Source organism: Salmo salar, chromosome ssa12 (genome assembly GCF_905237065.1).
Source record: "Salmo salar chromosome ssa12, Ssal_v3.1, whole genome shotgun sequence".
Classification (NCBI taxonomy): domain Eukaryota; kingdom Metazoa; phylum Chordata; class Actinopteri; order Salmoniformes; family Salmonidae; genus Salmo; species Salmo salar.
In genome coordinates, this window is record NC_059453.1 from 57,682,723 (window position 1) to 57,709,649 (window position 26,927).

The 26,927-nt window shown below is 40.9% G+C and overlaps 1 protein-coding gene across 1 annotated transcript; it reads right to left on the bottom strand.

Annotated features, from left to right (window-relative positions):
- Positions 1 to 474: 474 nt before the first annotated feature.
- On the bottom strand, positions 475 to 25,805 carry LOC106565346 (peptidyl-prolyl cis-trans isomerase FKBP5). The gene is made up of 11 exons (XM_014132345.2): positions 25,532 to 25,805; positions 9,954 to 10,086; positions 8,791 to 8,935; positions 8,386 to 8,528; positions 7,990 to 8,104; positions 6,806 to 6,962; positions 4,305 to 4,395; positions 3,967 to 4,050; positions 3,229 to 3,414; positions 2,628 to 2,867; positions 475 to 1,905 (listed from the first exon to the last, which is right to left on the bottom strand). The coding sequence occupies exons 2-11, from the start codon at positions 10,056 to 10,058 to the stop codon at positions 1,792 to 1,794; spliced, it is 1,380 nt and encodes a 459-aa protein (XP_013987820.1). The 5' UTR covers positions 10,059 to 10,086; positions 25,532 to 25,805; the 3' UTR covers positions 475 to 1,791.
- Between the last annotated feature and the right edge of the window lie 1,122 nt (positions 25,806 to 26,927).

Consider the following 26,927-nt stretch of genomic DNA (forward strand, 5'->3'; position numbering starts at 1 on the left):
CGAGGGAAAGTCATTTGTATCCAAAGCATTGGTGAACAAATATTATGGATATCATTAGCATAGAAACTCTTGATAAGGTTTTTAATGCTCTGATATCTAATCCTGGCAACACTACACTTAACTCCTTACCCTGTGGCATTAATGTAGGTATAGGTAACTAGCCTCCAATTACAAAAATACATATTTTTTAACTAGGCAAGTCAGTTTAGAACAAATTCTTATTTTACAATGACAGCCTACCACGACAAAACCCTCCCCTAAACCGGACGACGCTTGGCCAATTGTTGGCCGCCCTATGGGATTCCCGATCATGGCCGGTTGTGATACAGCCCAGGATCAAACCAGGGTCTGTAGTGATGCCTCTGTCACTAAGATGCAGTGCCTTAGACCACTGCACCACTCGTGAGCCTTCAAAAACAGTGCTGGGTAAAGACAGACATTTTTAATAAAAATAAAAAAGCATACGCACAAGGATTCAATGGTTTCTTTTTATATTGAGAGTTTAAGCCTGCCTTTTTTTGTTTCAAAATGATAATATCAGTAAGACACCCAAGGGCCTGATGTCCAACGAATGCAAAAGCAAATGTCCAAAAATATAAAGCCCAGATTTTATCCAAGGCTTAAATCATTGTGTGTTACTTTTCTTAAAAAGACAACATCGGTGGTTTTACAATCTTTGCTGAAGATTGAAGTGAATCATTGTCCATCATTTAACACTCTTTTAGTAGAGGGAAATAAGTGTACTAAATGGTCAGACAGTACAGTCACCCATTCCAGGACTGGGGAGGAAGAGAACTACACAACTAGAATCTATATGCCCTAATTATCATCAGTCACATAACCCAAATTCTAACAGCGTAGATGGAAAAAAGCATTTGTCCAGGAGAGAATGAAATGTTGAAGTCAGAGAGGACTGGACAGCAGCTTGGAAAGCTGAGACTTAAAGCTTCATTATTGGACTTCCTTTGATTTTGGACTTCCCGGACAGTCAAAGAGAGTAGCAAACACATAACAGTATGTAGCATCTGCAGCATGCAATGGTCCATGAGTCTGTACTTGTTAATTCTCTATGTTCAAGAGTAAAGAGTGGGAGGTTCTTCAGCCAAACTGTCTGTACAAATATACTGTATGACTCACTGTCTAAACATAACTAGTCTTTTGGGACTGTGGGTGTCATGACAACTAGGTGACGATGATGCCAGCTGTTTTGTCTGTTATAGTGGCTCAGCGTCGCACCACTGTTCCACATGGTGAAGTTATATATATTTAGGATTCCAATTGTGAGTTTAAGCACAAGGTGTAAGGCAACCCCAGACATCCCAACCAATAGATCAAAGCAACCAAAATACAATGATACCCGTTGTTCATCTGTATGTGCAAAACGGGAAAATGCAATGCCAAGCAAAAAGATATTATATTATCTTATGTGATTCATTTTGATTTGATTATCAACATAATGCAGTCTGTGGATCTGAGTTAAATTGAGGTGTGCATTTGGAGGAATTGCGCAACGCATGATGTTGAGGACAAGACCTGGACAGGATTCCATGTTATAGACTGAAGGAAGGATTGCTGTTTGGCTTGGAGCCTTCCCCACTCACTCACGCCCCCTGTCTGTCGTGCTGGGTACAGCACACATGGTGGAGGGGTAGGTAGAGGATGATGAGATCAGGGTGGAGGGGTGTGGTCCAGCCCCGTCCAGTCCCTGCCTCAGACCCCTGGTCTCTGTGTGGGTAGCGAGGGGAGACCTGCCCCCCTGGCTTTGCCCTCCTCCGGACCTCCTCTGGAGCATCAGGGACAGTCCTGGCCGTGGTCCTGACTCCTGCGTCGTCTCTTAATGGCCACTTGATGGTTCTCGTTCATCACTCCACTGTCCTCCCCCCTCCTCCTCTTCCCCTTCCCTGCCTGTTCGAGCACACAGATACAAAGGACAGAAACTTGAGTAAAGAATGTTTATGGAAGTCATGTATAGATTTCTTCCATTGTGCTAAAATAAATAACTTTTCCTACATTTTGTTTTATAATATGAATTAGTATAATATAAATGTTTATGTTAATGAAGACACAACTTGATAATAGATTATGGAGTAAAAAGGAAGCATCAGTGAGTGGTCCTTTGTAGCTCATTTGCTAGAGCATGGTTCTTGCCACGCCAGGATAGTGGGTTTGATTCCCAGGACCACTCATGCATAAAAATAATTATGCATGAGTCACTTGGATAAAAGTGTCTGCTAAATGGCATATATTACAATGAGAGAATTTGATAACAAAAGTTCAAATAAAGTTGCCACTCAATACTACCACTAGGTGTCAGCCTAGTACCAGTAAGCGTGAATCTCTAAACCATGAACGATGGACTACAATAGGTCAGCAGCACAGCAGAGATGATTGAAATAGATGTGTGATATCACATGTATCCACTTACTCAAACAGAACAGGGAACCAGGTCAGATTGTACAACTGATTACACATCCAGACAGCATCCCAAATGGCACCCTATTCCCCATATAGTGCACTACTTTTAACCAGGGCCTATAGGGCTCTGTTTAAAAGTAGTACACTATATAGGGAATAGGTTGCCATTTGGGATGAAGCCCATCCAGACTGTGAAAGACGTTGATACAGACCTTGACGTCACGCTCAGCGAACTTCTGGAACATGTTGGCATAGATCTTCTTGTCCTTTTCGTGGTGTTCCCGGATATTGCGTTGACAGATGGATACTTGACCGCGTGCTGCCCGGTTGGATGGGTTGACCTGCAGCACCAGTTTAAAGTCAGACATGGCCAGGCTGAACTCGTTACGGAAGAGACGAGCCTCCCCACGCCGGTACAGAGCCTTCTCATTCTTCTCATCCAGCTCTATCACCTGGGAGATACACACATAGATACTATATTTGTAACTATATTTGTAACATTAAGGTGTACCTACAGGGATTTATAAAGGGCTTTATAAGTTTACAAAGCTGTTTAAGTTAGTTTATAAAGCTGTTTAAAAAAAAGTTACAGAATGGTTGAAAATGTGTGATTGTTATTTTAATGCTTGCCAAACAGATTAATACATGTATACAACCCCTGTGACCCAGAGCAAAAAGTCATAGACAAACACAACTGTATGCTATTCCATGAACAGGTGTAAGCTGCATGCTCTTTGTGGCTTCAGTATGGTATACGTGTATATGTTTGTGGGGTTTCTCATGCATGGTGCCAGGTATGCAGTGAGAGTGTACCTTGTTGCAATTCTCCACAACCAGTGCATACTCTCTCAGCTTCAGGTAGCACATAGCCAGGTTGAGCTGGGCAGCCAGTAGGAAGTCCTGGAGCTTCTGCTGCTCCTCCTTGCCCACACCAAACTCCATCTCCAGCCACGACACAACGCGCTGGTACTGGACCACCGCCTGAAGATAACGCCCCGCCTACAACCAGGGACAACACATGGGCTAAGTTTAGCAGGTCTCTCATACAAAAGAGATTTTAGACAACATTTTCATAGTTCAAAAGCAATGTACAAAGTGCAAAAAAAAAATGTGAACCTAATTATAATCTCACAATTGTGATTTTGAAGCTTTTCTTCAACAATGTGCGGTATGAGGTGTTGATTATTTAACTAGACTTTAGTAATCTGAGCAATATATAAAAAGTCACCTCTTCATAATGCACGTTGTTGAAGAACATTTTCTAATTAAATCACTCTTCCGGGTTATAATGAGGTTTATGGTAATTTTGACACTGTACAATGCTTTTGCACTACGAAAATGTCGCCATTTGTCTAAATAAATCGTTAAATTAAAAATTCTGAAACAAAAAGAAAATGCAATTTTTCATGTCCTTGTGAACTTGTTTGCAGGGTTCATGTTCTGCAAGTTCACAGGGTTTGGTTCAAGTTAATGAAATATTCATACACAGATGCATCCAATGGCCCTGAGAGTTTTGTCTATTTTCTGAAAGACAGAGATGGCCCACTATACCTTGAAATATTGGGTCCCTTTCTGTTTGGCTGCAGCAGACAATTTCAGTTTCTCCTTCTGATCCAACTCCCAGGATTCTTTGGCCTTGAAAAGAAAACATATTGTTATGTTTCAGAGGAGGAGATTTGAGGATGACTTTCATTGAGATGATGCCTGTTTCTTCCCATTATTTTCTCCAGGGTCACTCTGCCATCATGCAATCAATATTTAACTGAGACCCTCATTGTCTAAACTCCACCAGCTCAAATAAAATCAATCTGTTAGTATCTTCCAGGGACACTAACAGGATACTTGAACACATTGTTGTTACCCTATCTAATCCGGCAAGTATAACTCACCTTCTGAAAGTTGTTTAGTGTCACTTCATACACCAGGTCTGAGTTTGGTCCAATCTTATACTGTGCTCTACCCTCTTTCCCAAAACCATACCTACAAAAAACAAGACAGAGAGTATTGTATGGCTGATTAGTCCTGACATACACCTGCTCCATGAAAGGCAAACATAAAGTCAAGATTTTTGTATAGTGATGCTTGTTTAAAGCAGCAATCAGCAGATGACAAAATAACAAAGCGTCCTCCCCGACCCTGTTTCGGTAAAAAGCTGAGTGATGGGGCTGGAGAAATGTAACCACTCTCAAATTCATAGATATGGATGGTCTTACCATCCATGATATCAAAATTATAGTTTTAACCATGTTTTGAGGCAATGTTTGTTTACAACAATTTGAGTTATTCTTGGGGTATGACAGTTGAACTAAGCTCATGAGGCATTTATAAGTTATATTCTTCAAGAATCAATCGGTATATATCAATCATTTATAAGTCCAGAAATGTATGTAGAAACTGCAGATTGACCCTTTATTACCCATAATTAACTACAATATGAGTGAAATAGTTTTCCTTCCAAAAAAAGATTTTCTATGTTGCAATGGTGTGGGCATATACTAGTCATTCAAAATAATGAATGTGAGTAGACCACTGATTGGCTAGCTCTTCCTCCTCAGGATGATGACATCATCCTCTATGAGGAACTAGCAGACATTTTTCTGTTTGATATATAATTTGAGGTGGGGTTTTGGATGGGTTTCTTTTATATATTATTTTTTTTATCTGGCCGAAAAATACGGGTATAGGATGAGTCAACAACATTATTTGGGTATGAGCGTATCTACTTTGTGTTGCAACAGGGACACTTCAGCAATAGGTAGTGATGTAAGTCTGATACCGGAGTTTCGAGGTATGCGTCGAAATCTGCTACCATTTCTGTCAGGCTGTCTACGCAGACAGTTTGACACATACGTTCAATAAATCCAACGTCTGCACCACACAGAACGCACTGCAACTGCCTCTGCAACGCAATGCTGCAAGGCAAACGCAGTGTTCCGTTGGAAATGTATGTACTTCTTGTGTACCAAAATGCAAAAATGCTATTGGTGTGATCGAGGCGAAAGCAGCAAAATTTGAAGCAGTGTGCCAATGCGTGTATCAATGACATCCGAAGCTTAGTCTGTTCATGTGATTGGCGAGATCCCACTTGATTTCGCAATGATTCCGGTGCTTTCTTCGATTCCAAGCTGCCTTCAAACACCGACCTCTACTGGATACAGTACTTACACATTTTGGATTTTGTATAAAAAGTTTCACCTGACTGGTAGCTTATGCCTTGATCACACCGACAGCATCATTGCATTTTGGTACACAAGAAGTACATACATTTCCAATGGAACACTGCGTTTGCCTTGCAGCATTGCATTGCAGAGGCAGTTGCAGTGCGTTCTGTGTGGTGCAGACGTTGGATTTATTGAACGTATGTGTCAAACCGTATATGTTAACGGCTTGACAGAAATGGTAGCAGAAGGTGAATGTTGAACTTTTGTTGCACACATATCCAGATGATACTGCCTACCATTTTGCCCCACAACACTGTTGGTGTGATCAAGGTGTTGGCGGGTCGAGTAGGGAACATTCAGGGATGTGAGGGTGAGGTCAAATCCTGATGAAGGCAAAATTGAAACCACACTTTCTGCACTGATGTTCAAATAATTGTATTTAGTTTTAATTGTAATTATATTTAGTATAGTATAAGCTTCTGTCTTAAGCATCCTAATTAAAGCCATAAATTCAGTTGTTTTATATATATATGTATTAAACTTGAAGGCAAAAAAGGGAAGCATGATGTGAACCTAGAATTCCAACTTTAGGCTACTGATGCCAAAAACTTACTACTGCGCCACAGAGTTTTGATAAAACCAGTGGAGAACGAAAAAGTCTATCTGATAACCACACACTGCTATTTATTGTTGACCAGCAGATGTCATTTTTTACATTTTAGTCGTTTCAGCAGACACTCTTATCCAGAGTGACTTACAGTAGTGAATGCATACATTTAAAAAAATAAATAAAAATTGTACTGGCCCCCCGTGGGAATCGAACCCACAACCCTGGTATTGCAAACACCATGCTGGCATTGCAAACATCATGCTCTACCAACTGAGCCACAGGGAAGACCTAAAGTTACTAATGTGCATTGTGAACAAATAATGAAGCTACGAGTAATCAACCGTTTTTTGGAACAATTTGGTAAAAGTGCCGAAGCCTTCAGAAATCCTCGTTTTCCCATCACTAGCGATAAGGAGTAGAGTAGAGTCATCACTAGCGATAGGGAGTAGAGTAGAGTAGAGTAGAGTAGAGTAGAGTAGAGTAGAGTAGAGTCATCACTAGCAATAGGGAGTAGAGTACAGTAGAGTACAGTAGAGTAGAGTAGAGTAGAGTCATCACTAGCGATAGGGAGTAGAGTAGAGTAGAGTAGAGTAGAGTAGAGTAGAGTAGAAGCTCTTACTTGGGTTTTAAGTAGAGCATGCAGCATTCTCCTTTCTGCATCTTCTCCATGGCCCTGTCTACACCTAGAGGAACACCCATGTCCTCTGACTCGCCCACCACGAAGTGCACATCCCTGGAGTCAAACAGACGCCCTTCACAGCGACCCTCCAGGTGCACTGTGGGATACAGGAGGAAATTGGAAAATAAGATCATTTTTTTCATGGTAAATATTAATATTATTATATTTCACTTAATGGGAATGGACTGTTCAGATAGCATAATATAGTTTAGATTGTTCAACATGTTTAGTTTGAGTGTTCAAAATGTTTTTTTTTTGTCTTGTTTGAGACTGTACAAAAATCTGTAAACATTTTGATCACAATCAATCTGATCACAGTCACGAGCTAGGTTTCCATCCAATTGGCGACAGATTTTCCTGTGAATATCCTCAAAATCTGCATAAATACAATATGCGCATTTTCCCATCAGATATGCGTTTCCATCTAATTGACTTGTTGCGGATAAACGGTTGTCGGTGATGACCTGGTGCACATAAAAATAACTTTGGTGATTAAATTCCCATGTACTGAATAAAAAACAGTGTGGGTAGGCTAGCCTACATGATGACATTATTATGGACAACATAGCGAGATTCTTTTTATTTGTCAAACAGCAGCCAAGCCTCGATCATCATGTCACCAGAATAAGACCCTCAATATTTATTGTGTAGGAGCCTCTATTGGAAAGGAGCATCAAGCTTATCACCGTGCACTTTCACCACCCTGTGAAGTTCATCACAACTTATTTCATCTGTAGCCTAATAAATTAAACTCTATGCTTTCCCGAGTTGTAGCGAGAGGACCACATAGCATATCATTGCTTGACTCCAAGTTTACTTTGTGATATGATGGTTATAATAATACCACCATTTCTCGCATAATGTATTTTACCGACACAAAAAGAGCTCACTTTGTCTAGGGTAATTTGTTTTGTTGACATTTGGAAAGTTTTTTGCTGTTTCAATCAGGCTTGTCGTAAAAAAAATTATCCAACATGCACTTTACTCAAATAAAAAGGTTGGATGGAAACCTGGTTAATGTGAGACAAAGCCTTTGTACCAAAATCAATTAACATATTGATCACCAAGATCACAGTCAATTAGATCACAGTGAATGTGATAGAGAGAGAGCATGTCCACCTTACCGTGGACTGTTGATCCGTCGTTGGGGTTATTATAGCCCTCCCCTTTGATCTTTATCCTCCTTGTGATGCCGCCGTCGTCCGTCAGCACCTCCCCTTGGAAGCTCAGCAGCTCCACCTACAGGAAGTGAAGAAACACGTAAGGTCAGAATAAAACGTCACGTCACGTTCATGTGTTGCCATAGCAACACTAGCAGCAGTGGCACACTTTTACACAATGGTAGCTGAAAGATTCCATAATGATGAAAATGATGACAGAGACAGTGTTATGTGTTCTGTTCACAATGCCGAGAGAGAATCTAGGACAATGCACAGTCAGAATATAAAGGGGGAAACTGTTACGTGCAGAGGAAGGTCTATATACCATCATCCTCTTGGTAACCACTAAGCTTTACCTACCTCAAACTGTAACATGGCGTTGGGAGGTATTTTGGGCGGGCATCCAGCTGACCCATAGGCATATGCTGGTTTACAGAGGAGCATGCACACCTCTCCTCTCTGCATAGAGGACACACCAATATCCAAGCCCTTAATCACCTGACCTGTGGAGTGATACAAAATTAGAGACATGGTAAACAGATGTAGGCTACATATGCAGTGACATATGGGCGATACATTCGGCGGATGAGTTAATGGAGTTCTTTCTTCCATACATACAGATGTCAAAAATGTAAGTATAATATAGAAGCTATATGTATAATATGTACATCTGTATGTCCTGATGACAGTTCTTCTTGAGCTGAAAAGGTATCTGAGATGTTTAGAAACGAGTACCGCAGTAAGAGGCAGTCTCAGGCTACATACCCTTTCCCAGACTGAAGGTGAAGGGTTTTTTGCGTTCCATACTGGAGTCAAACTTCTTCCCATTGATTAGTTTGCCAGTGTAGTGTACTGCTACCTTGTCCCCGATCATGGGTCTGTCCCCATCCTCTCCCTGTTTTTTCACCACCTGTATAAAGAACAAATGTCAGCCCTGAGATAATCTCAACTCAGCATGCTAGTACTTGTTTCTCTAGCTAGACAGTGATGATGGTTTCTTCGTATCACATATTTCTTTTTCATGTACCCCTATTATTATTATTCATCCTAACAGTTAGGCATTTCTTGCAGTGCTCTGTTTTAGAGGTAACACTGAGGATGTGCTCAATACAAAGGAACACTCTTGATTCTGGTGGCAGAATTATGAAGGATGCGTTGCTCTGAAGTCTCTCTGATTACTGTGACAGGGAAGACTTTGTGTGTGTGCTTCATGTAATAAGTTGAGCTGCACTCCTGTATGCAGCTTGGTCTCATAGACTAGACGTAACATAGTAAAAGTACATCTGAAACACTCAAATTAGTAGGATATGTTACGTTTGGTATGGTTACAGGCAAAAACGAAAGGAGGTGGTTGGTTGGGGTGGATGAGAAGGTGTATAACGGTGAACGTCTAGCAACCCAAAGGTTGCGTGTTGGAATCTCATCACGGACAACTTTAGCATTTTAACTAATTAGCAACTTTTCAACTACTTGCTACTTTTTAGCTACTTTCCAACTACTAGCATGATAACTAACCCTTCCCCTAACACTAACCTTAATCCTAACCCTTAATCCTAACCCTTAACCCTAACCCCTAGCCTAGCCATCTTAGCCAGCTAAATAACACTAGTGTTAGCCACCTAACCACCTAGCATTAGCTACAAAAAATTGGAATTCAAAACATATCATACGTTTTTGAAAATTCATAACATATTGTACGTTTTGCAAATTCGTAACATATAGTATGTTTTGCAAATTCGTAACATATCATGAGAAATGGATAATGCACATCCACGAATTAATACATACCATACGAAATGTAACATATACTAAAGGGAGTGTCTCGGTTTACATACAGAATAAAACAAAATGCTCTGAGACCAGGTTGCTGTATGTCAAGACAGAGTTTGTCCCTTACAGAGGAGGTTGGGAATGAGGTCGAAGCCTACCTTGAGAACTCCCTCATCTTTGCTAGGAGTGACGTCGATACCCTTGGCAGCAAAGACCACAACAGGAGACTGGTCATCCATGGACTGGTCCTTATCTGTGGTCATATCTGCACCTGTGCATGCCACTCTAAACCTGCACAAAAGAGTCACACACACATTGTTTATAACTGGGATGCGCACCAACGTAATAACAGACTCACAAAACTCCATCAACACACAAAGCCCCCCTTAAGAAAGGCCTTCCAGAACCACCTGAATGTCAATTAAACTGTAATCAATTATACGCATATGCTTTAAGTAGGTAAATGTGTTAGCTATGCTATATCGCTGACATTCTGTGAGTCAGGGAATTACGTTTCTAACATCTCAACTCTGTTTCTTCTTCATTCTGATAAAATGCATGAGCTGACGCAGTGTATGTAGAGGTGCTGACTAACGGAGAGTAAACTCTGTGCCGTTACTTCTTTTGAGACTTGCAGCACAGTACATTATTGAGAGACGGTTGAAGAGCCAAACAAGCTTTCTGATGATGAGCTACAGAAATAATATCCTCATATGCCTCAATGGCCAACCTTCTCCCAGCCCACAGTACATTATGCTAACTCTGGGAATTTGCTACAGTGATACCATCATACTAATGTCAAGACTCCAGTAAACACGCTGGTTCATAGCAGTATACTACGCCCACATTTACTTTTGACAATGTCGAAGGTTTCAATTCAACCAAAACCGCAATGTGGTAACCTACTTGCACAGTAGCTTGTTTTTTCCATGGTCAAATAAAAAAAAGTGTTTCTTCTTCATTCTGAAAAAAACTGGACCGTGAAATATGAGATCTGGTGGAACAACAGTGCTGTCACTCTTTGTGAGACATGCTGCACCACCGTTTTTGGGTACTGTTGAAGAGCTTTCTGGTGATGAGCACATTATAATATTATCCTGATGTCTTTCTATAGCAGCCTTTATCTCGCAAACCACAGTACATCATTTAAACACATTTTAATTCATACCATAATACTAGTGTCATGTGTGCAGTGGATGTAGGTCTGACCTAACTAAGTGTAATACAAACTTCTCACATTTAATGACTGAAAATGCCACACACTGTCACAATTATCTTCGTCTTCTGACAATAATGCGAAATCGTCAACTGAGAATGTAGACCAATACGCAGCAGGTGTGCAGTTGTTCATTTTGAACATTTAATTAAATCAAAACGAATACAAAAACAACAAACAAGAAAACGAACGATAAACTGACAGTCTGCAAAGCATAGGCTCAACACAGAACAATCACCCACAAATAACAAACACACCCTCATATATGGGACTCTCAATCAAAGGCAGATAGACAACACCTGCCTTCAACTGAGAGTCCCAACCCCAATTAACTAAACATAGAAACAGACATACTAGACAAAATCATAGAATACCTGAAAACCAAACAGTGCCCAAAAACCCCGGAATACTTAAACAGAATGCCCCTTCAACAAAACACACCACCCCGAACCACATAAAATGAATACCCTCTGCCACGTCCTGACCAAACTACAATACCAATTAACCTTATACTGGTCAGGACGTGACACACACGATGTGTCACAAACACGATGGCTTTTTGCTCTAGGACGCCCACAGGCCCCACAAGACTCTTCTGAAGGTCCACGGTACCAGTTAAAAAAAATGTATGAAAGTATACAGTACCAGTCAAAAGTTTGGACACACCTACTCATTCAAAGGTTTTTCTTTATTGTTACTATTTTCTACATTGTAAAACTATGAAATAACACATATAGAATCACGTAGTAACCAAAAAAGTGTTAAACAAATTCAAATATATCTCATATTTAGGATTCTTCAAAGTAGCCACCCTTTGCCTTGATGATAGCTTTGCACACTCTTGGCATTCTTCTTGGCATTCTCTCAACCCCCATCCTCCCCGTTCCAGAACAACAAGTGTATGTGCACAAATGGCAGTAGTTTGTAAATAAAGTCACCTGGATCTGTTGAAAGCAATGTCCAAGTTCCAAATTACAACAAATATTTAATGAATGGGTGACAATTTGCATGACAACCAACTAAGAATTTGTTGAAAAGCCAGTAGCAATCTTAATGAATATTCTGTTACCACCACCTGTTGCATCTTTTCACAAGTTAAGATAAGATAAAAACGTAATTTATCCCCTCCGGGCAATGAGTCACAATCAGGGTTAAAGTCATCATCATTCATCAACCCCAGACTTGAGATCCACCCGCCATGACGCTATGTGTCTGCTATCTAAAGAACGGTGAGGTATTAAAAGTGTGTTATAGAAATCTCAGGTCCTCCATATGCTGTCTTGCTGTCATATTTGCTATTTTAACCTTTACTGTGTCAATGTTGATTTTGGAATGTCTTTATCTGTTTTTAGCTTTAGCCTGGCTGTGAACTATGGACTAACTTTTAAGATATAATGTTGACGCTATTAAGCTTCAGTGTTTTCTGTGACATTGGGTATTATGCCCTATTGACCCATTTTAAATCAATTCTAAATACATTATTTATTTAATACAATTATCGAGTCATTGATTATTGAATAATCTGTATTGACATATTATGATATTTTATGGGATAGACAACAATCTTATGTTGAATAAAATTGTCAAAATGTAAAAACTATGAAGGGATCTAATATCAGATGGTGTAGGGTATTTCAAACAAGGCAGAAACATTTTCTTAAAAATGTCTTAAATTGAAGCGGACTGAGGAATACGATGAAACAAGCACAGTAGAATTACTGTAACACTTATTTCTGCACAGTTTGTAATGTAATTTCACCATACCTCAGAAAACAAAACAAAAAATAAGAAAACATGATGCTAGCCCAACACTTATCTAAAATATCTAACAGCTAATTGAACAACTTGCACCATACTGTTAAACAAACGTGAAACAGATTTAAACCATCAACATAACCTTGATGCTTAGCTAATTCATTAATTAAACTTTTTTGCTGTTGACTTCTCTTGCTCAATGAATACAAACAGCCCATTGTAAGCTAACAAATCAAACATCCCAAGTGGACTTTGAGTCTTTCAATGTCATTACAGCATGCCATGACACCCACCATCTCAGATTGTTCTGAAGTTGTTTCTGTAGTTAGAAACAGGTAAGCTTGGCATTCTTAAAATATTATCTTCTTGAAATTATATTTTATATCTGAGAAATTAAGCTAATTGATTGCACCCAAATTTCCCATTTTAATTCATAGGATTCAGATAATATTCAATAAATACAGTACCTATCATCCCAAACCTCTTCCTACCAATAAGTAAAGGCGTCCACATTCATCCCAGCCGAAACAGTTTGGAAGAGTTTGTGCATATTATGATGACATTTTGTGATGTTTTGTTCGTTTTGGACTTCGGTGAGGGTTTTTTGGGCAGTTCGGGCACACAACATTTTTTCAGGAGGCAAGCCAAAGTTCGGAGCCAAAGTCACGCCTCTTTGTCGGTGATTGGTGAACAGTAGGGATTCTCAATAATGTCTTTGTTGTCAATTTTTTTTCATTGAGAAATACTGCACTAAACATCTTAGATAGATGTAAAATTGCACGACTAAGATCTCCCCGGCAAAAAGATCAAAATGAATGACAGATTTCTTGAGTTATCTTAGATTAATTCTGACTATTTTGAGGAAGTGTATACTGGCTACTCCCACTCAAAATGGACAAACAGTACTATTGCCGTTTTTCTCATTTTTCAAGCGAAGGTCTTTTAAGGGAGTATGCAAGCACACTCGTTCAGTTCGGCTAGACGAGTTCGGCTAGGCGCCAGCCATACTGAAGCATGCTGACGCCTTAAGACATAAGGAGTCCCCAAAAATTGTCAAAAACCCACCACTATTTCGCTGGTCTCTTTTGTTTGGCTCATGATGAAAATACATTTTGTGTGTCATCCTCACAAATCAAGCCAGTCCTCCATGAAAGCAAATCAGTCTGTCCTTCTTTTACGCTTAATCTTTATCCAGGAAACGGGCCCTTTGTCAGTGGTTTATTCCCTTCATAAAAGGTCTGTATTAGTTACTGTTAGACCATTCCTGGTGAACAAGCAAACCATTAGGCTTCAGTTTCATTGTTATGGTCTCTAATGGTCTTCAATGGTAAAAGTCCCAAACACACAATGTATACTGTTTTGCAATTGTAATGGTATTGGGTTGCATTGAGTTTAATGGTAAATATCACTTTCACAATACATATAAATCTGTTTCCTGATAATTTTATTGAAAACATGACAGCCATGCAAATCATTATTTGATTAGGGTTGTCACAACATTTTAGTCCCTAGCCCATTTCTATGTCAAAGGTTTGGGCTTGTAGGAAAAGTCTTCATACAAGAATTGCATAGGGATAGCCCTCTCAGAGAGCGGCCATTTGTTGGACTATTCACGGAGAGTTGGGTTGAAGCTAATATAAGGACTCACTGAATTGCTTTCATGGAGGACTGGCTTGAATTGTGAAGATGACCACACAATTCATTTTCATAATGAGCTAAATCTATTGGTTTTCTACCCAAAGTTGCAAAGGAAATTGTGAAATTGTGTGTAAACACAAGGGACCAACAACATGGATAAAAGAGTGTGGCTGTATAGCCAGAATAGTAGCTTCTAGTGGTCAAAACCTGGTACTTTCACACTATATTTATTGAATATTATCTGAATATTATCTGTCCAACTTGGGTGCAATCAATTAGCTTAATTTCTCAGTTCAAATTATATTTCAACAAAATAATGTTTCAGGAATGCCAATTGTATCTGTTACTAACTACATAAACGATTTCAGAACATTCTGAAATGGTGGGTGTCGAAGTCCTCTTTCTTGTGCTTTTTGAGGTGGAACAACCCCTTTGTCATATAGGCTATAACAGTACATAATTGACTGACTATGAGTGGCCCTCCACAGACATCCACAGTGAAGTCACACACACAGCTGATACCAATTCTCTCCCTACACTTTCCCCTTGGCCCTAACCAATTATGTATTTAAACCCTGGATTGCTGATGCAATGTATTGGCAAAAGAGAGTCTTTGAAGCCACTGGTCGGCCATTTTGGCACTCCCCAGAAGAAGTAGTCCTCCATAGGAATGAATGGAATTCTACAGTACTTAAATTCAATGTTTTAGGGACAAAATTACATGTATTTAAGTGTAGTGGGGACAGTAACATTAGTACTTTCAAAAAATTATACTTTAAAGTGGCAATCAACAGTAAAAACAATAACAAAACACCCTCCCCAAAAAGCTGAGGGACGGGGCTGAAGAAATGTAACCACTCTCAAATTCATAGACAGAGCTATGGATGCAAGGTCTGACTATCCATGAAATTAAAATTATAGTTTTAACCATATTTTGAGGCTATATAGTGTTTGTTTACATTTACTTTGATTACATTGAAGTAAAATAATTATATTTTGGTTTCCCATGGGATTTGACAGTTGAAAAAAGCTCATGGGGCATTTCTTAGCTATATTTTTCAAGAATCAATGAATTGCTAAGTAAAAAAATGAATATAGTATAATGCCTTCCTTTACTTTTTCCACATTTTGTTGTGTTACAGCCTGAATTAAAAATGTATTTAATTGAGATTTTGTGTCACACAACACCCCATAATGTCAAAGTGGAATTTTGTTTGTAGAACATTTTTGAAATTAATAAAAAATGAAAAGCTGAAATGTCTTGAGTTGTGTGTCGATTGGTGAGAGAAAAATATCTATTTAATCAATTTTGAAATAAGGCTGTAAATCAACAAAATTTGGAATAAGTCAAGGTGTATGTATACTTTCTGAAGGCACTGTTACTTCCTCTTCAAGGAAAAATGTTTTTTTTATATATATATATATATATATACAGTGCTGTGAAAAAGTATTTGCCCCCTTACTGATTTCATTTTTTTTCTTCACGTTTGTCACACTTAAATGTTTCAGATCATAAAACACATTTTAATATTACACAAAGATAACCCAAGTAAACACAAAATGCAGTTTTTAAGTGATGATTTTATTTATTAAGAGAAAAAAGCTATCCGAACCTTCATGGCCCTATGTGACAAAGTAATTGCCCCCCCTTGTTAAATCATGAATTTACTGTGGTTAATCAAATTTTTTGGAAAGCTGAGTTCAATTTCACTAGCCACACCCAGGCCTGATTACTGCCAGACCTGTTGAATCAAGAAATCACTTAAATAGAACCTGTCTGACAAAGTGAAGTAGGCCAAAAGATCTCAAAAAACAAAACATCATGCCGCGATCCAAATAAATTCAGGAACAGATGAGAAACAAAGTAATTGACATCAATCAGTCTGGAAAGGGTTACAAAGCCATTTCTAAAGTTTTGGGACTCCAGCGAACAACGGTGAGAGACATTATCCATAAATGGAGAACATTTGGAACAGTGGTGAACCTTCCCAGGAGTGGCCGGCCTACCAAAATTACCCCAAGAGCGCAGCGACGACTCATCCAAGAGGTCACAAAAGAACCCACAACAACATCTAAAGAACTGCAGGCCTCACTTGCCTCAGTGAAGGTCAGTGTTCATGACTCAACTATAAGAAAGAGACTGGGCAAAAATGGCATCCATGGCAGAGTTCCAAGGCGAAAACCACTGCTGACCAAAAAAGAACATAAAGGCTCGTCTCACTTTTGGCAAAAAACATCTTGATGATCCCCAAGACTTTTGGGAAAATATTCTGTGGACTGACGAGACAAAAGTTGAACTGTTTGGAAGGTGTGCGTCCCATTACATCTGGCGTAAAAGTAACACAGCATTTCAGAAAAAGAACATCATACCAACAGTCAAATATGGTGGTGGTAGTGTGATGGTCTGGGGTTGCTTTGCTGCTTCAGGACCTGGACGACTTGCTGTGATTGATGGAACCATGAATTCTGCTCTCTACCAAAACATCCTGAAGGAGAATGTCCGGCCATCAGTTCTTGACCTCAAGCTGAAGCGCACTTGGGTTCTGCAGCAGGACAATGATCCAAAACACACCAGCAAGTCCACCTATGAATGGCTTAAAAAAAATGAAGGTTTTGGAGTGGCCTAGTCAAAGTCTGAACTTGAATCCGATTGAGATGCTGTGGCGTGACCTTAAAAAGGCGGTTCATGCTCGAAAACCCTCCAATGTGGCTGAATTAAAACAATTCTGCAAAGAAGAGTGGGCCAAAATTCCTCCACAGTGATGTGAAAGACTCATTGCCAGTTATCGCAAACGCTTGATTGCAGTTGTTGCTGCTGAGGGTGGCACAACCAGTTATTAGGTTTAGGGGGCAATTACTTTTTCACATAGGGCCATGAAGGTTCGGATAGCTTTTTTCCCTTAATAAATAAAATGATCACTTAAAAACTGCATTTTGTGTTTACTTGGGATATCTTTGTGTAATATTTCAATTTGTTTGATGATTTGAAACATTTAAGTGTGACAAATGTGCAAAAAAATAAGAAATCAGGAAGGGGGCAAATACTTTTTCACAGCACTGTGATATATATATATATATATATATATATATAGGTGTGCTCCCGCACATTGGCTAACCGGGCTATCTGCATTGTGTCCCACCCACCACCCACCAACCCCTCTTTTACGCTACTGCTACTCTCTGTTCATCATATATGCATAGTCACTTTAACCATATCTACATGTACATACTACCTCAATCAGCCTGACTAACCGGTGTCTGTATGTAGCCTCGCTACTGTATACAGCCTGTCTTTTTACTGTTGTTTTATTTCTTTACCTACCTATTGTTCACCTAATACCTTTTTTGCAATATTGGTTAGAGCCTGTTTGTAAGCATTTCACTGTAAGGTGTTGTAATTGGCGCACGTGACAAATAAACTTTGATTTGATATATATATTCATGCTTAATTTATATAATCTAATTAAAAGTATGCATGAAGGTGTATGTAATAGAATAAACGTGGCAAGTGTAGACGATAATAAATGCTTTTCTATAACTTCCAAAATATTTTTTACAATGGTGGGTGAGTGCCAAGATGGAGGCACGGTGGCTTCAAAACAGCGCCCCCTGTCAGTCATAGTGTATATATAAACCTTTGGCTCAAACCCTTCAATATTTGTAGATGGAGCAGCTGACACAGTTGATCTGTTGGCCCCCTAGATACCAAGTGACCTGCTTCACTGCTGGTCTAGACAATCCATGCCAAACATGATAAACTAAATTAATTGGCTTACTATTAATCATTGTGCTCAGTCTTCCCTCCTTACATCTCTTCCACCACTCTACCCCTCCCCTGATACATCTCTGCATCTTTGTTTACCCCTTGCTCTCACATTTCACGTTTTGTTCAGCTTCATCTCTTCCTCTTTCTGATGGAGAGTACCTAACTGTGTACTGGTGCTATTGTTCATAATGTACAGAAGTGCCTGTGGGCGCGCAAACACAAACACTCTATCGCTCTCATACACACACACATACTCTCTCACTCCATCTCTCTCATACAACCACATAAACTCTCTCACTCCATCTCTCTCATACACCCACACATACTCTCTCACTCTATCTCTCTCACACACACATACTCTCTCATACACACACATATTCACTCTCTCTCTCTCTCGCTCACACACACACACGCACGCACGCACGACACACACACACACACACACACACACACACACACACACACACACACACACACACACATCACACAAACAGATTTGATGCTTCATTTAGGTCTACAGTGCATTCAGAAAGTATTCAGACCCCTTCCCTTTTTCCACATTTTGTTACATTACAGCCTTATTCTAAAATGGATTCAATAAAATAAAAATCCTCATCAATGTACACACAATACCTCACAATGACAAAGTAAAAAGAGGTTTTTAGAAATGTTTGCAAATGTATTAAAAATAAAAAACAGGAATGCCTAATTTACATACGAATTTAGACCCTTTGCTAACAAATTCTAAATTGAGCAAGGCACATCCTGTTTCCATAGATCATCCTTGAGATGTTTATACAACTTGATTGGAGTCCACCTGTGGTAAATTCAATTTGATGGCCATGATTTGGAAAGGCACACAACGGTCTATATAAGGTCCCACAGTTGACAGGGCATTTCAGAGCAAAATCCAAGCCATGAGGTCGAAGGATTTGTCCGTAGAGCTACAAGACAGGATTGTGTCGAGGCACAGATCTGGGGAAGGCACCAAAAGGCACCTAAAGGACTCTCGGACCATGAGAAACAAGATTCTCTGGTCTGATGAAACCAATATTGAAGTCTTTGGCCTGAATGCCATGTGTCACGTCTGGAGGAAACCTGGCACTATCCCTAAGGTGAAGCATGGTGGTGGCAGCATCATCATGTTATGGGGATGTTTTTCAGTGGCATGGACTGAGAGACTAGTCAGAATTGAGAGAAAGATTAACAGAGAAAAGCACAGAGATATACTGCTCCACAGCGCTCAGGACCTCAAACTGGGGCGAAGGTTCACCTTCCAACAGGACAACAACTCTAAACACACAGCCAAGACAATGCAGGAGTTGCTTCGGGACAAGTCTCTGAATGTCCTTGAGTGGCCCAACCAAAGCCCTGACTTGAACCCGATCAAACATCTCTGGAGAGACCTGAAAATAGCTGTGCAGTGGCGCTTCCCATCCAACCTGACAGAGCTTGAGAGGATCTGCAGAGAAGAAGGGGAGAAACTCCCCAAATAAAGGTGTGCCAAGCTTGTAGTGCCATACCCAAGAAGAAACGAGGATGTAGTCGCTGCCAAAGGTGCTTCAGCAAAGTACTTAGTAAAGGGTCTGAATGCTTATGTAAATGTGATATTTCCATTTTTTATTTGTAATAAATTTGCAAACATTATTATAGGGTATTGTGTGTAGATTGATGAGGGGGAAAACAATTGAATCCATTTTAGAATATGGATATAAAGTAACAAAATGTGGAAAAAGTCAAGGGGTTGGAATACTTTCCGAATGGACTGTATGTAAGAATCTCGCATTTGTTCTCACATACGTCAAAATTATATAAGTAGCGTGTAATCCACTTGCCATTGTTAACGGAAACAACAATAACCATAGTGTAACACCTCTCGTTAGAAGGAGAAGTGGAACAAGGCGCAGCGTGATAAGTGTTCATGATACTTTATTTCAAGAAACAAGAATAACCAAAAGCAACAAAACGAAAGCGAACAGTTCCGTCAGGCACAGACACTAAACAGAAAATAACATCCCACAAACACAGGTGGAAAACAGGCTGCCTAAGTATGAATCCTAATCAGAGACAACGATAGACAGCTGCCTCTGATTGGGAACCACACTCGGCCCAAAATAAAAGAAACAGAAAACATAGACTTTCCCACCCGAGTCACACCCTGACCTAACAAAACATAGAGAATAATAAGGATCTCTACGGTCAGGTCGTGACAGTACCCCCCCCCAAAGGTGCGGACTCCGGCCGCAAACCTGAACCTATAGGGGAGGGTCCAGGTGGGCATCTCCTCTCGGTGGAGGCTCCGGTGCGGGACGCAGATCCCCCTCCGCTTGGGGTTCCCCCCACTTTCGTGGAACCGGACCGTGGATCGTCGCCAGAGGCTCCGGACCCTGGATCGTCGCCGGAGGCTCAGGACCGGGGACCGTTGCCGGAGGCTCCGGACCGGGGACCATCGCTGCAGGCTCCGTGCCATGGATCGTCACTTGAGGCTTCGTGCCCTGGATCATCATTGGAGGCTTCGGGCCATGGATCATCACTGGAGGCTTTGCGCCATGGATTATCACTGGAGGCTCTGGGCCATGGATTATCACTGGAGGCTTCGTGCCATGGATCATCATTACAGGCTCTGGGCCATGGATCATCACTGGAGGCTTCGTGCCATGGATTATCACTGGAGGCTCCGGACCATGGATTATCACTGGAGGCTTCGTGCCATGGATCATCACTACAGGCTCCGAGCCATGGATCATCACTGGAGGCTTCGTGCCATGGATCATCACTGGAGGCTTCGGACCATGGATTATCACTGGAGGCTTCGTGCCATGGATCATCACTACAGGCTCCGGGCCATGGATCATCACTGGAGGCCTCGTGCCATGGATCATCACTGGAGGCTTCGTACGTGGAGCCGGAACCGGTCTCACCGGACTGAAGAGACACACTGGAGACCAGGTGCGCGGAGCTGGCGCAGGATATACTGGGCCATGGAGGCACACTGGAGGTCTGGAGCATAGGGCTGGCACAACCCGCCCTGGCTGGATGCTCACTTTAGCCCTGCAAGTGCGGGGCGCTGGCACAGGACGCACTGGGCTGTGAAGGCTCACTGGTGACACAGTGCGTAGAGCTGGCACAGGATATCCTGGACCGAGGAGGCGTACTGGAGACCAGGAGCGCTGAGCCGGCACAACCCTTCCTGGCTGAATGCTCACTTTAGCCCGGCAAACGCGGGGCGTCGGCAACGAGCACACCGGGCTGTGAATGCGCACTGGAGATATGGTGCGCATCACCGCATAACACGGTGCCTGACTGGTCACACGCTCCCCACGGTAAGCACAGGGAGTTGGCTCAGGTCTACACCCTGACTCCGCCAATCTCCCCGTGTGCACCCCCCCAAAAAAAATTGGGGAGGTGCCTCTTGGGCTTACGTCGTTGCCGTACTAGTTCCTCGTATCGTCGCCGTTCATCTCTTGCTGCCTCCATCTGCTCCATTGAACGGCGATACTCCCCAATCCGCATCCAGAGTCCTGCTCCCCTCATGATCTCCTCCCATGTCCAACTATCCTGGCCACGCTGCTTGGTCCGTTTTTGGTGGGATGTTCTGTAACGCTCGTCGTTGGTAGTAGAAGTGGACTTAGGCGCAGCGTGGTAAGTGTTCATGATACTTTATTTCAAGAAACACTCAAACAAGAATAACCAAAAGCAACAAAACGAAAGCGAACAGTTCCATCAGGCACAGACACTAAACAGAAAATAACATCCCACAAACACAGGTGGAAAACAGGCTGCCTAAGTATGATTCCCAGTCAGAGACAACGATAAACAGCTGCCTCTGATTGGGAACCACATCCGCCCAAAAACAAAGAAACAGAAAACATAGACTTCCCCACCCGAGTCACACCCTGACCTAACCAAACATAGAGAATAATAAGGATCTCTACGGTCAGGGCGTGACACATAGTAATAAAGCTTAAAATGATCAGTCTTTTCTGGGACTGGGGCATTTCTTAATATGGAATGAACATCACTTCTAAGAAAAGTTGGAACGGAACATCATGTTCTGGGAGCTGTAACGTTATAGCTTTCACATTGACAGGGCCAAATGTATTAACACACACACACACATACACACCAATAACATGTAAGAATAATGAGTTGATTTAATGATCTAGTAAAAAATATTTACAAATTAAACCTAAAATATGAGTGGCTCTGTGCGGGGGAATGCATGTATGCCTATGTGTGCCAGTGTGTCAGTCTGTCTGACTCTGTCTCTGTCCACCTCTGTGTCTGCCTCTGTCCATCTCTGTCTGTGTTCATTTGCGCAGTAGTGTGTGTGCGTGTGTATGCGTGTGTCCATCTGGGGGTGTGTGTGTCCGTCTATGTGTGTGTCTGTGTAGTGTGTTTGTAAGACTGTGTGTGTGTGTGTGTGTGTGTGTGTGTGTGTGTGTGTGTGTGTGTGTGTGTGTGTGTGTGTGTGTGTGTGTGTGTGTGTGTGTATGTGTGTAGAGTGTGTGGGGGGGGAACACGATGTTCCTTCTGTTCTGAGTTCCTGGCACAATCTGATGGTGTTCACCAATCTGAAACCTACTCAGTCAGAACACAGCATCTGCTTCGGATGGCAATACCCAAGTAGGCTCCCCTCAACACAAATAGAGACTAACGCACATTACATAATTTTTTAATTGGGGAAATGCTGGGACTGACGCAGAAAAAATATATATAATTTGTTTAAATTATTGCTGAAATGTCCAATTTGACTTTGGAGGGGGGAAAGTAAAAATTCTAAATATTAGAAGTACTCTGTAAAAAAAAAAATTAACACAGGCTATGGTACTCTAATAACTGAATGTATAATGTAACTGTTAGTAATTATGTACCACAGTATTTAATCCAATCACCAGTCATTCAGAATGCTTGTGCATGTGTCTTTAAATTCATCTTTATGATGAAGAAATGTAAACCATCTGGGTATAGAATTATCCATATAAGTTACAGCTGTGGTAGAGCCAGCAGCGCGTCTCTTAGTCAGAGGGAGCGTGGAACTCAGAGACCCTGTGGAGAAATGCAGGGACGGAACATAACAAAGCCGAGAACATTCAGTCCTGAGAGCTCCAGCAGCACAGTCACTTCACAGATACACATTGTGCCTCAAAGCACTTTATCACAAGTCAATGCTTCACGCTAATCCACATATAAAGAGCAGCGGTAGACAAACTGGACACACTGTCTGGCTGTCCTGGGTGACAAAGACTGACGTGGTTACAGAGTGGGATACTGTCTGAAAGAACAGGACATTGTCTACAAGAACAGGACATTTTCTGTCATTGTGGATATTGTCTAACATAGGCTAAGTAGACATTGTCGGTCCTGGGGAGAGGAACACTGTCTGCCATGGTCCAAAGAAGGAGTTATGTGAAAAATATTCATAAAATATTGGAAGACAAAGGAAGTTGACAAGAAAAAACATTTACTATTAAAACAAAATTAATTGGAAATATAGCCCTCATCAGGGTGTTCTACGGAAGTGCTTGGGTCTTTAGAAAGCCTTTCCTAATGGTTTCAGTTGAATTTCTCTGATTTAATAGGACACAATAAGAAGACTGTCGGTTTTAATTATACACACTTATTTTACAAGTCAACTTCCATTGTCCTCCAAGACTTGCTGAAATGTACACATTTCCAATTTGATCTTTTATTAAGCACCTTGGTTGGAAAGAAAGCCAGGTAGCAGCAGAATACCCTTTCATCTAGAAGCAGGGAATGGGGTCTGATATGTAATGACATGGGCATTATATGACCTGAGGTAAGAGGTATCTGTGCTGCTAAGTCAATACTGTCTGGACTCGTTTCATTCAGGGCGATCGCTGGATGCCATTTCTTGGAAATGCTCTCTTTTTCTCTCTCAGACTCTCTCTCTCCAACACTCTCTCTCTGATTTATTTCCACAGGGTCACGTCGTCACATCTATCCGTACCATACCACTCTTGGCCCCTTAATCATAGAGCGTCTAGGAGTAGAAGTGCTGATAAAGGATTAGTTTACCCTTAATAATGAATACAATTAAATGGACAGGTTGGTGGGACCTAATCCTAGATCAGTACTCATACTCCGAGACTTTATGAATATGGGCCAAGTCCTCCCTCTGACTGCCAGCTTTACCACCTTAAAATACTAAAGACGTGTACCCAATGCCATGTACTCTACCACAGAACCAACCTACCTGCCCCCACAACATTGGCAGATAGATAGGAAGGCTGAAATGCAGTAAACCATTATGTGGCCAAGCAGACCTTGGGAGGAAACCTTGGTCTGATAATACTGAGGGTACTGTATGTCCACGTAAATCCCCACACATAACAAGCCTTGAACAGGTGCTGCAATAAATGCCTTGGTTGCCTTCCAACATGCAACCTGTAAATTGTATACATGTATTGTGGCGCAAAGAAAATTACAGATACATGTATTTCTAACAGTGTTCTAGGTCATTTCTCTTCTGCTCAGTCTTCCAGTTAATAACTAGACTGAAACAAGAAATGTATAAAATCATGTTTGTTTTTTTCAAAGGAGAGTCACACCTATATGCTATGATTCATTCACTGCATCGCCACTGGTTCTGGAGATACATGTTGAATAAATGTAACATAAACGTTAATTGCAATGTCTTAATTACCTGTAATAAGAAGACATGGGGCTACATTTTCATTTTAGGTCAATTTGATTTACCTTTAATGAAATTGAAAATATTAATTGAGAGTAAGACATTAGATACATTATTCACAGTGTGTGTGTGTGTGTGTGTGTGTGTGTGTGTGTGTGTGTGTGTGTGTGTGTGTGTGTGTGTGTGTGTGTGTGTGTGTGTGTGTGTGTGTGTGTGTGTGTGTGTGTGTGTGTGCGTGCGCTTCTTTGTGTTTCTGACTATGTGTGCATGTGTGTAAGAGAGAGTGCGAAAGAAAGAACCGAAAATTATAATGAGTTATCCTTTATAATAGCATTTGACTAAAACCTTCAATGGATGTAAATTCATTCCACTCTCATTAAAAACATTGACAAGTGATAAGTAGAGGAATAGAAGTGAGCATGATATCCACATGTATCTGGAAAATAAGCCTAGAACACAACTTAATAGAGCTGAACAATGATTCTAGATAAGACAAATAAGCTAAATCATAAGTATATCAAATGAAAACTTGTATGTATTTTATTATCTATTTATTCTGTGGCACCTTAAATGTCTAACCGGGTACAATTGGATACAATGTAACTCGATTCCTACTCGGTCATGCTGGTTAAAATATGCCCAATAAATCAAACCAATTACACTTTTTCGATAAAATAATAAGAAATAGGCTAAAGCTGTAACTTACCTATTTATATTTTTTATTTGCTCTTCTTCTATTGCCCGTGTGCTATAACTTCAGCCGGTGTATCACTACACTGGCTCTGCAACGCACGTAAGCACGGTGATTTCAAACCCGCCCTCTCATAACCAACCAGGGTACTTAATGTTCTGTCGGCAGTTTTTTACAGTCGAAACCCCCCGGCACTAGTGACGATCAACACGCGAGTTTGAGCCACATGGAGAAGAGAATTGAAATGACACTGTGAAGAAGGTGGAGGGAACTGGGGGTTGGAGGGGGGGGGGGGGCATTTAGTGTACAAATTAAGGGCAGGTCTTGGAAAGTGGCCACAAAGTAACACAATGTTCCGGCTGTACTGTAGCTGCGCTCTGGTGAGGACACAGTGTTCTAGTAGACACCCTGACCCTTTAACCAGTTCTGTGCCGAGCGCCGCCGCAACTCGCGCAGCTCAGCGCAACTACCGGGAACAGTCTGTACAGCAGCAGTGTACTCATGGACTGTCCTCGATTACGAACGGAACATTTCACAGATTTCAGAATGGTTCCATGCTTTATTGGAGGACAGATAGGATAGGTGCGCCATCTGGATTGGAATAATTTCTCAAGCGCGCGACATTCTGGCTGCCGAGGTTATTATTGGGATGTGGAAAGAAATGTCGTTCAATTTGTTATGTAGGTTAAATTAAAACTCAGTGAGTTAGATTTTTCCCTTAGAATAATATTTACATTATCATTTACACATCTCGATCACCATAACAACTAACAGGCTATTAGGAGTGTTGATTGCCAGCAACAATTAATTAGGTTAATCAAGCACATGAGACATTTTATATAAGCTTCAACAGATTGAAGAGTGATTTGGGAGGTTTCTTTCCTACAGTTGTTGTTTAACAAAGCAGAATCCAGTCACTGATTTAGGCCAAATAGAAGTGGCCTCTGTGCAGAACCATCTTTTTGAACTAATACAAATGAAATAAACCAACATATAAATCATATGAACAATATTTAACGTTTTTAGTTTACCTTAGTGCTCTAATCATATAGTTCTATTTTTTTTTATTAACCTAGATAGAAAGTTTTACCAAGTGTGGTGTAGCCTAATGCAGTAGTTCTCAAACCTCTTCTCGGTGATCCATAGCGTTCCATGTTTTGACATATTCAAAGCTAGCACACCTTATTCAACTACTCATCAAGCCCTTTAGGTACATCAATTGAGATAGTTCAGGGCTACAACAAAGTTGTGAAATGTCCGGGGGTACCTGAGGAGAGTTTTGAGAACCACTGGCCAAATGCATAATACGCTACATGACCAAAAGTATGTGGAGACCTGCTTGTCGAACATCTCATTCCAAAATCATTGGCATTAATATGGAGTTAGTCCCCCCTTTGCTGCTATAAAAGCC